Here is a 13,573-nt window from a genome sequence, read left to right as displayed (position 1 = left end):
CCACTAACATAGACACTCACTAACATAGACACTCACTAACAGAGACACCCACTAACAGAGACACTCACTAACAGAGACACCCACTAACATAGACACTCACTAACATAGACACTCACTAACAGAGACACTCACTAACAGAGACACTCACTAACAGAGACACCCACTAACATAGACACCCACTAACATAGACACCCACTAACAGAGACACCCACTAACATAGACACTCACTAACATAGACACTCACTAACAGAGACACTCACTAACAGAGACACTCACTAACAGAGACACCCACTAACATAGACACTCACTAACATAGACACTCACTAACAGAGACACCCACTAACATAGACACTCACTAACAGAGACACCCACTAACATAGACACCCACTAACAGAGACACTCACTAACATAGACACTCACTAACAGAGACACCCACTAACATAGACACTCACTAACAGAGACACCCACTAACATAGACACTCACTAACATAGACACTCACTAACATAGACACTCACTAACAGAGACACCCACTAACATAGACACTCACTAACATAGACACTCACTAACAGAGACACCCACTAACATAGACACTCACTAACAGAGACACCCACTAACATAGACACTCACTAACAGAGACACCCACTAACATAGACACTCACTAACAGAGACACCCACTAACAGAGACACCCACTAACAGAGACACTCACTAACAGAGACACTCACTAACAGAGACACTCACTAACAGAGACACTCACTAACAGAGACACCACTAACATAGACACTCACTAACAGAGACACTCACTAACAGAGACACTCACTAACAGAGACACTCACTAACATAGACACTCACTAACAGAGACACTCACTAACAGAGACACTCACTAACATAGACACTCACTAACATAGACACCCACTAACAGAGACACTCACTAACAGAGACACTCACTAACATAGACACTCACTAACAGAGACACCCACTAACAGAGACACTCACTAACAGAGACACTCACTAACATAGACACTCACTAACAGAGACACTCCACTAACATAGACACTCACTAACAGAGACACCCACTAACAGAGACACCCACTAACAGAGACACTCACTAACAGAGACACTCACTAACAGAGACACTCACTAACAGAGACACTCACTAACAGAGACACTCACTAACAGAGGACACTCACTAACATAGACACCCACTAACAGAGACACCCACTAACAGAGACACTCACTAACAGAGACACTCACTAACAGAGACACTCCACTAACATAGACACCCACTAACAGAGACACCCACTAACAGAGACACTCACTAACAGAGACACCCACTAACAGAGACACTCACTAACAGAGACACCCACTAACAGAGACACTCACTAACAGAGACACTCACTAACATAGACACCCACTAACAGAGACACTCACTAACAGAGACACTCACTAACAGAGACACTCACTAACAGAGACACTCACTAACATAGACACCCACTAACAGAGACACTCACTAACAGAGACACCCACTAACAGAGACACTCACTAACAGAGACACTCACTAACAGAGACACTCACTAACATAGACACCCACTAACAGAGACCCTCACCACTAACAGAGACACTCACTAACATAGACACCCACTAACAGAGACACCCACTAACAGAGACACCCACTAACAGAGACACTCACTAACAGAGACACTCACTAACATAGACACTCACTAACAGAGACACTCACTAACATAGACACTCACTAACAGAGACACTCACTAACATAGACACCCACTAACAGAGACACTCACTAACATAGACACCACTAACATAGACACCCACTAACATAGGACACTCACTAACAGAGACACTCACTAACATAGACACCCACTAACAGAGACACCCACTAACATAGACACCCACTAACAGAGACACCCACTAACAGAGACACTCACTAACATAGACACTCACTAACAGAGACACACACTAACATAGACACCCACTAACAGAGACACCCACTAACAGAGACACTCACTAACATAGACACTCACTAACAGAGACACTCACTAACATAGACACTCACTAACAGAGACACTCACTAACATAGACACTCACTAACAGAGACACTCACTAACATAGACACCCACTAACAGAGACACTCACTAACATAGACACCCACTAACATAGACACTCACTAACATAGACACCCACTAACATAGACACCCACTAACATAGGCACTCACTAACATAGACACTCACTAACATAGACACTCACTAACAGAGACACCCACTAACATAGACACTCACTAACATAGACACCCACTAACATAGACACCCACTAACATAGACACCCACTAACATAGACACTCACTAACATAGACACTCACTAACAGAGACACTCACTAACATAGACACTCACTAACAGAGACACCACTACATAGACACTCACTAACATAGACACTCACTAACAGAGACACTCACTAACATAGACACCCACTAACATAGACACTCACTAACATAGACACTCACTAACAGAGACACCCACTAACATAGACACTCACTAACAGAGACACTCACTAACATAGACACCACTAACATAGACACTCACTAACATAGACACTCACTAACAGAGACACCCACTAACATAGACACTCACTAACAGAGACACTCACTAACATAGACACTCACTAACAGAGACACTCACTAACATAGACACCCACTAACAAGACACTCACTAACATAGACACTCACTAACATAGACACTCACTAACATAGACACCCACTAACATAGACACTCACTAACATAGACACTCACTAACATAGACACTCACTAACAGAGACACTCACTAACAGAGACACTCACTAACATAGACACTCACTAACATAGACACTCACTAACAGAGACACCCACTAACATAGACACTCACTAACATAGACACCCACTAACATAGACACTCACTAACATAGACACTCACTAACATAGACACTCACTAACAGAGACACTCACTAACATAGACACTCACTAACAGAGACACTCACTAACATAGACACTCACTAACAGAGACACCCACTAACATAGACACTCACTAACAGAGACACTCACTAACATAGACACTCACTAACATAGACACCCACTAACAGAGACACCCACTAACATAGACACTCACTAACATAGACACCCACTAACATAGACACTCACTAACAGAGACACTCACTAACATAGACACTCACTAACATAGACACTCACTAACATAGACACTCACTAACAGAGACACTCACTAACAGAGACACTCACTAACATAGACACTCACTAACATAGACACCCACTAACATAGACACTCACTAACATAGACACTCACTAACAGAGACACTCACTAACAGAGACACTCACTAACATAGACACTCACTAACATAGACACCCACTAACATAGACACTCACTAACATAGACACTCACTAACATAGACACTCACTAACATAGACACTCACTAACAGAGACACTCACTAACAGAGACACTCACTAACAGAGACACTCACTAACATAGACACTCACTAACATAGACACCCACTAACATAGACACTCACTAACATAGACACTCACTAACAGAGACACTCACTAACATAGACACTCACTAACATAGACACCCACTAACATAGACACTCACTAACATAGACACTCACTAACAGAGACACTCACTAACATAGACACTCACTAACATAGACACCCACTAACATAGACACTCACTAACATAGACACTCACTAACAGAGACACCCACTAACATAGACACTCACTAACATAGACACTCACTAACAGAGACACTCACTAACATAGACACTCACTAACATAGACACCCACTAACATAGACACTCACTAACATAGACACCCACTAACATAGACACTCACTAACATAGACACTCACTAACAGAGACACTCACTAACAGAGACACTCACTAACATAGACACCCACTAACATAGACACCCACTAACATAGACACCCACTAACATAGACACCCACTAACATAGACACCCACTAACATAGACACTCACTAACAGAGACACTCACTAACATAGACACTCACTAACATAGACACCCTCACTAACATAGACACTCACTAACATAGACACTCACTAACAGAGACACCCACTAACATAGACACTCACTAACATAGACACTCACTAACAGAGACACTCACTAACATAGACACTCACTAACATAGACACCCACTAACAGAGACACTCACTAACAGAGACACTCACTAACATAGACACTCACTAACAGAGACACTCACTAACATAGACACTCACTAACATAGACACCCACTAACATAGACACTCACTAACAGAGACACTCACTAACATAGACACCCACTAACATAGACACTCACTAACATAGACACTCACTAACATAGACACCTCACTAACATAGACACTCACTAACATAGACACTCACTAACATAGACACTCACTAACATAGACACTCACTAACATAGACACTCACTAACATAGACACCCACTAACAGAGACACCCACTAACATAGACACTCACTAACATAGACACCCACTAACATAGACACTCACTAACATAGACACTCACTAACATAGACACTCACTAACAGAGACACTCACTAACATAGACACCTCACTAACAGAGACACTCACTAACAGAGACACTCACTAACATAGACACTCACTAACAGAGACACTCACTAACATAGACACTCACTAACATAGACACCCACTAACATAGACACTCACTAACATAGACACTCACTAACAGAGACACTCACTAACATAGACACTCACTAACAGAGACACTCACTAACAGAGACACTCACTAACATAGACACTCACTAACATAGACACTCACTAACAGAGACACTCACTAACAGAGACACTCACTAACATAGACACTCACTAACATAGACACTCCACTAACAGAGACACTCACTAACATAGACACCCACTAACATAGACACTCACTAACATAGACACTCACTAACATAGACACCCACTAACATAGACACTCACTAACAGAGACACTCACTACATAGACACTCACTAACAGAGACACTCACTAACATAGACACTCACTAACAGAGACACTCACTAACAGAGACACCCACTAACATAGACACCCACTAACATAGACACCCACTAACAGAGACACTCACTAACATAGACACTCACTAACAGAGACACTCACTAACATAGACACTCACTAACAGAGACACTCACTAACAAGACACCCACTAACAGAGACACTCACTAACAGAGACACTCACTAACAGTAGACACTCACTAACATAGACACTCACTAACATAGACACTCACTAACAGAGACACTCACTAACATAGACACCCACTAACAGAGACACTCACTAACAGAGACACTCACTAACATAGACACTCACTAACAGAGACACTCACTAACATAGACACCCACTAACAGAGACACTCACTAACATAGACACTCACTAACATAGACACTCACTAACAGAGACACTCACTAACAGAGACACCACTACAGAGACACTCACTAACATAGACACTCACTAACATAGACACTCACTAACAGAGACACTCACTAACAGAGACACTCACTAACATAGACACTCACTAACATAGACACTCACTAACATAGACACTCACTAACAGAGACACCCACTAACAGAGACACTCACTAACATAGACACTCACTAACAGAGACACTCACTAACAGAGACACTCACTAACATAGACACTCACTAACATAGACACTCACTAACAGAGACACCCACTAACAGAGACACTCACTAACAGAGACACTCACTAACATAGACACTCACTAACAGAGACACTCACTAACAGAGACACTCACTAACAGAGACACTCACTAACAGAGACACCCACTAACATAGACACTCACTAACAGAGACACTCACTAACAGAGACACTCACTAACATAGACACCTAACACTCACTAACAGAGACACTCACTAACAGAGACACTCACTAACATAGACACTCACTAACAGAGACACTCACTAACAGAGACACTCACTAACATAGACACTCACTAACAGAGACACTCACTAACATAGACACCCACTAACAGAGACACTCACTAACAGAGACACTCACTACATAGACACTCACTAACAGAGACACCCACTAACATAGACACTCACTAACAGAGACACTCACTAACATAGACACTCACTAACAGAGACACTCACTAACAGAGACACTCACTAACATAGACACTCACTAACAGAGACACTCACTAACATAGACACCCACTAACAGAGACACTCACTAACATAGACACTCACTAACAGAGACACTCACTAACAGAGACACCCACTAACATAGACACTCACTAACATAGACACTCACTAACATAGACACTCACTAACAGAGACACTCACTAACAGAGACACTCACTAACATAGACACACACTAACATAGACACCCACTAACATAGACACCCACTAACATAGACACTCACTAACAGAGACACTCACTAACATAGACACTCACTAACAGAGACACCCACTAACATAGACACTCACTAACATAGACACTCACTAACAGAGACACCCACTAACATAGACACTCACTAACATAGACACCCACTAACATAGACACTCACTAACAGAGACACTCACTAACAGAGACACTCACTAACATAGACACCCACTAACAGAGACACTCACTAACATAGACACTCACTAACAGAGACACTCACTAACAGAGACACCCACTAACATAGACACTCACTAACATAGACACTCACTAACATAGACACTCACTAACAGAGACACCCACTAACATAGACACTCACTAACATAGACACCCACTAACATAGACACTCACTAACAGAGACACTCACTAACAGAGACACTCACTAACATAGACACCCACTAACAGAGACACTCACTAACATAGACACTCACTAACAGAGACACTCACTAACATAGACACCCACTAACAGAGACACTCACTAACATAGACACTCACTAACAGAGACACTCACTAACAGAGACACCCACTAACATAGACACTCACTAACATAGACACTCACTAACATAGACACTCACTAACAGAGACACTCACTAACAGAGACACTCACTAACATAGACACACACTAACATAGACACTCACTAACATAGACACTCACTAACAGAGACACTCACTAACAGAGACACTCACTAACAGAGACACCCACTAACATAGACACTCACTAACATAGACACTCACTAACAGAGACACTCACTAACATAGACACTCACTAACAGAGACACCCACTAACATAGACACTCACTAACATAGACACTCACTAACATAGACACCCACTAACATAGACACTCACTAACAGAGACACTCACTAACATAGACACTCACTAACATAGACACCCACTAACAGAGACACTCACTAACATAGACACTCACTAACAGAGACACTCACTAACATAGACACCCACTAACATAGACACTCACTAACATAGACACTCACTAACATAGACACTCACTAACAGAGACACCCACTAACAGAGACACTCACTAACATAGACACCCACTAACATAGACACTCACTAACATAGACTCCCACTAACATAGACACTCACTAACAGAGACACTCACTAACAGAGACACTCACTAACATAGACACCCACTAACATAGACACTCACTAACATAGACTCCCACTAACATAGACACTCACTAACATAGACACTCACTAACATAGACACTCACTAACATAGACACTCACTAACAGAGACACTCACTAACAGAGACACTCACTAACATAGACACCCACTAACATAGACACTCACTAACATAGACTCCCACTAACATAGACACTCACTAACATAGACACTCACTAACATAGACACTCACTAACAGAGACACTCACTAACAGAGACACTCACTAACATAGACACTCACTAACATAGACACTCACTAACAGAGACACCCACTAACATAGACACTCACTAACATAGACACTCACTAACAGAGACACTCACTAACATAGACACCCACTAACATAGACACTCACTAACATAGACACTCACTAACATAGACACTCACTAACAGAGACACCCACTAACAGAGACACTCACTAACATAGACACTCACTAACAGAGACACCCACTAACATAGACACCCACTAACATAGACACTCACTAACAGAGACACTCACTAACATAGACACTCACTAACATAGACACTCACTAACAGAGACACTCACTAACAGAGACACTCACTAACATAGACACCCACTAACATAGACACTCACTAACATAGACACTCACTAACATAGACACTCACTAACAGAGACACCCACTAACATAGACACTCACTAACATAGACACTCACTAACATAGACACTCACTAACATAGACACCCACTAACATAGACACTCACTAACATAGACACTCACTAACATAGACACTCACTAACATAGACACTCACTAACATAGACACTCACTAACAGAGACACTCACTAACATAGACACTCACTAACAGAGACACCCACTAACATAGACACTCACTAACATAGACACTCACTAACATAGACACTCACTAACATAGACACCCACTAACATAGACACTCACTAACATAGACACTCACTAACAGAGACACCCACTAACATAGACACTCACTAACAGAGACACCCACTAACATAGACACTCACTAACAAAGACACCCACTAACATAGACACTCACTAACAGAGACACCCACTAACAGAGACACCCACTAACAGAGACACTCACTAACAGAGACACTCACTAACAGAGACACCCACTAACATAGACACTCACTAACAGAGACACCCACTAACATAGACACCCACTAACATAGACACTCACTAACAGAGACACTCACTAACATAGACACTCACTAACATAGACACTCACTAACAGAGACACTCACTAACAGAGACACTCACTAACATAGACACCCACTAACATAGACACCCACTAACATAGACACTCACTAACATAGACACTCACTAACAGAGACACCCACTAACATAGACACTCACTAACATAGACACTCACTAACATAGACACTCACTAACATAGACACCCACTAACATAGACACTCACTAACATAGACACTCACTAACATAGACACTCACTAACATAGACACTCACTAACATAGACACTCACTAACAGAGACACTCACTAACATAGACACTCACTAACAGAGACACCCACTAACATAGACACTCACTAACATAGACACTCACTAACATAGACACTCACTAACATAGACACCCACTAACATAGACACTCACTAACATAGACACTCACTAACAGAGACACCCACTAACATAGACACTCACTAACAGAGACACCCACTAACATAGACACTCACTAACAAAGACACCCACTAACATAGACACTCACTAACAGAGACACCCACTAACAGAGACACCCACTAACAGAGACACTCACTAACAGAGACACTCACTAACAGAGACACTCACTAACAGAGACACTCACTAACAGAGACACCCACTAACAGAGACACCCACTAACAGAGACACTCACTAACATAGACACCCACTAACAGAGACACTCACTAACAGAGACATGTATTACTCGTAGAGATAATCTCCAATGTAGAGCTTCACCGATATCGCTTGTGGCAGCGTGAATTCTAAACTCTCATGACTTGGGCCAGTGTCCCCGTAGGGCAGCGCCTGTTGACTTCGCACAATGTAAGATGACAACCTCGGCGGGACGACGGGCTTAGTGCAAAGTTATATATTTTTCAATGCGATGGACGAATCGTAAAAGCTACATCAGCGCGTCAAAGCGAATGGAACTTTTTTTTTCGGGCACCCTACCGGCAGTCACAATCGCGGTGATGCGGTGGCTTTTTTGTTCATTTATTTTCAACTCAACGCGAGCCCCCCGGGACACGACACCGATCACGGGACAAGAATGTCGGGGGGCCACAGACATCCCGCAAGCACCAGCCCCGAGATTGACGCGGCGGTGGCCGGGCTTGATGGAGGAGGAGGGGTCTGATTGGGCTCCCCCTTCATGGTGGCCTGGTCCCAGTGTGTCTCTAGGGCAGTGGTCATTCTTCCTCTTCAGGGGGCATCACGCTGCACTCCCTGGCTGGTGCGAGACGCCCTTTCTGGGGTGCATGAGACACGGCCAGACTTTTTCAGGAGGTAAATCATCGAAGACACAAATTAAGTAGGAGCAAGTCAGTACAAACTGACTTTGTTTCAGCAATCCTGTGTCTCTATTCACAGAACCACTGCTCTAGGGGTCATCCTGCGTGGGGGTCACGGTTAGTGCCCACGCACGACGCCAGGCTCGTGGCCCACGTGGCCCGCAAACTCGCCTGGGTCGCCCATCGCCGCTCGAGCGATTGACGCAGCGCTACAATCTTGTCATTTTTTGGCGGTCGTTGCCTTCGGCAGGGAGAGGGGCATCGCGAGGAAGCGGGCGCGCTCCGGCCCCGGGCGCGACTTGGGACGCGACTCGGGACGCGACCGCTCCGGCCACTGGCTGGGCCTGGCGTGCACGGGGGCCGAGGGGGCGCTGTCTCGCTGTCCGCGCACCGCCGGCGGCGGCAGCGGCAGGAGCGCCGCCGCCGACAGCTGCGGGCGCGCGGGGGACGCTGGCGTGGCCTGCGTGACGCGCAAAGGTGCGAGCGCGCTGGGGGGTGTGACGTGTGGGGGGTGTGACGCGTGGGGTGTGACGCGGGGGGTGTGACGCGGGGGTGTGACGCGGGGGGTGTGACGCGGGGGGTGTGACGCGGGGGGTGTGACGCGGGGGGTGTGACGCGGGGGTGTGACGCGGGGGTGTGACGCGGGGGGTGTGACGCGGGGGGTGTGACGCGGGGGGTGTGACGCGGGGGGTGTGACGCGGGGGGTGTGACGCGGGGGTGTGACGCGGGGGTGTGACGCGGGGGGTGTGACGCTGGGGGTGTGACGCGGGGGTGTGACGCGGGGGTGTGACGTGGGGGGTGTGACGCGGGGGGTGTGAGGCGGAGGGTGTGATGCTGGGGGTGTGAGGCGGGGGGTGTGACGCGGGGGGTGTGACGCGGGGGTGTGACGCGGGGGGTGTGACGCGGGGGGTGTGACGCGGGGGTGTGACGCGGGGGGTGTGAGGCGGGGGGTGTGACGCGGGGGGTGTGACGCGGAGGGTGTGACACCCAGAACAACATTGGCAAGATTGGGCGTTTTACTCAAGTTTATGGACATTTCTGACGTGAAAAAAAAACAATTATGCTCAATATCGCGCATTGGCTGTCAAAGCTTTGGTCAGTTTCATGTTGGCTGTTGTCATCAATTATCGTTTTGTATGTTCTGCTGTGGTGTTGCTGGCTACACATTGCCTGTTGAAGCTGTATCTGCTGTGGTGTTGCTGGCTACACATTGCCTGTTGAAGCTGTATCTGCTGTGGTGTTGCTGGCTACACATTGCCTGTTGAAGCTGTATCTGCTGTGGTGTTGCTGGCTACACATTGCCTGTTGAAGCTGTATCTTCTGTGATGTTGCTGGTTACACATTGCCTGTTGAAGCTGTATCTTCTGTGACGTTGCTGGTTACACATTGCCTGTTGAAGCTGTATCTTCTGTGGTGTTGCTGGCTACACATTGCCTGTTGAAGCTGTATCTTCTGTGACGTTGCTGGCTACACATTGCCTGTTGAAGCTGTATCTTCTGTGGTGTTGCTGGCTACACATTGCCTGTTGAAGCTGTATCTTCTGTGACGTTGCTGGCTACACATTACCTGTTGAAGCTGTATCTTCTGTGACGTTGCTGGCTACACATTGCCTGTTGAAGCTGTATCTTCTGTGACGTTGCTGGCTACACATTGCCTGTTGAAGCTGTATCTTCTGTGGTGTTGCTGGCTACACATTGCCTGTTGAAGCTGTATCTTCTGTGACGTTGCTGGCTACACATTGCCTGTTGAAGCTGTATCTTCTGTGACGTTGCTGGCTACACATTGCCTGTTGAAGCTGTATCTTCTGTGGTGTTGCCTGGCTACACATTGCCTGTTGAAGCTGTATCTTCTGTGGCGTTGCTGGCTACACATTGCCTGTTGAAGCTGTATCTTCTGTGACGTTGCTGGCTACACATTGCCTGTTGAAGCTGTATCTTCTGTGGTGTTGCTGGCTACACATTGCCTGTTGAAGCTGTATCTTCTGTGGCGTTGCTGGCTACACATTGCCTGTTGAAGCTGTATCTTCTGTGACGTTGCTGGCTACACATTGCCTGTTGAAGCTGTATCTTCTGTGGTGTTGCTGGCTACACATTGCCTGTTGAAGCTGTATCTTCTGTGGCGTTGCTGGCTACACATTGCCTGTTGAAGCTGTATCTTCTGTGACGTTGCTGGCTACACATTGCCTGTTGAAGCTGTATCTTCTGTGGCGTTGCTGGCTACACATTGCCTGTTGAAGCTGTATCTTCTGTGGCGTTGCTGGCTACACATTGCCTGTTGAAGCTGTATCTTCTGTGACGTTGCTGGCTACACATTGCCTGTTGAAGCTGTATCTTCTGTGGCGTTGCTGGCTACACATTGCCTGTTGAAGCTGTATCTTCTGTGGCGTTGCTGGCTACACATTGCCTGTTGAAGCTGTATCTTCTGTGGCGTTGCTGGCTACACATTGCCTGTTGAAGCTGTATCTCCTGTGACGTTGCTGGCTACACATTACCTGTTGAAGCTGTATCTTCTGTGACGTTGCTGGCTACACATTGCCTGTTGAAGCTGTATCTTCTGTGACGTTGCTGGCTACACATTGCCTGTTGAAGCTGTATCTTCTGTGATGTTGTCTGGTTACACATTGCCTGTTGAAGCTGTATCTTCTGTGACGTTGCTGGCTACACATTGCCTGTTGAAGCTGTATCTTCTGTGATGTTGCTGGTTACACATTGCCTGTTGAAGCTGTATCTTCTGTGGCGTTGCTGGCTACACATTGCCTGTTGAAGCTGTATCTTCTGTGATGTTGCTGGCTACACATTGCCTGTTGAAGCTGTATCTTTTGTGATGTTGCCTGGTTACACATTGCCTGTTGAAGCTGTATCTTCTGTGACGTTGCTGGCTACACATTGCCTGTTGAAGCTGTATCTTCTGTGATGTTGCTGGCTACACATTGCCTGTTGAAGCTGTATCTTTTGTGATGTTGCCTGGTTACACATTGCCTGTTGAAGCTGTATCTTCTGTGACGTTGCTGGCTACACATTGCCTGTTGAAGCTGTATCTTCTGTGACGTTGCTGGTTACACATTGCCTGTTGAAGCTGTATCTTCTGTGACGTTGCTGGCTACACATTGCCTGTTGAAGCTGTATCTTCTGTGACGTTGCTGGTTACACATTGCCTGTTGAAGCTGTATCTTCTGTGGTGTTGCTGGCTACACATTGCCTGTTGAAGCTGTATCTTCTGTGATGTTGCTGGCTACACATTGCCTGTTGAAGCTGTATCTTCTGTGGTGTTGCTGGCTACACATTGCCTGTTGAAGCTGTATCTTCTGTGACGTTGCTGGCTACACATTGCCTGTTGAAGCTGTATCTTCTGTGACGTTGCTGGCTACACATTGCCTGTTGAAGCTGTATCTTCTGTGGTGTTG

At 45.5% G+C, this 13,573-nt stretch overlaps 1 protein-coding gene across 1 annotated transcript in view; it reads left to right on the top strand.

The window, feature by feature from the left end:
• Positions 1-13,573, top strand: part of LOC144946579 (neurotrypsin-like) — a 50,053-nt gene that overhangs the window by 15,579 nt on the left and 20,901 nt on the right. The window contains exon 4 of the mRNA XM_078875594.1: positions 10,421-10,647. Coding sequence (XP_078731720.1) covers positions 10,421-10,647 — 227 coding nt within the window. The remainder of the gene's footprint in view (positions 1-10,420; positions 10,648-13,573) is intronic.

This window comes from Lampetra fluviatilis, chromosome 41 (genome assembly GCF_964198595.1).
Source record: "Lampetra fluviatilis chromosome 41, kcLamFluv1.1, whole genome shotgun sequence".
NCBI classification, from domain to species: domain Eukaryota; kingdom Metazoa; phylum Chordata; class Hyperoartia; order Petromyzontiformes; family Petromyzontidae; genus Lampetra; species Lampetra fluviatilis.
The sequence above is the reverse complement of the archived record's forward strand: the minus strand, read 5'-3'. Positions and strand labels throughout refer to the sequence as shown.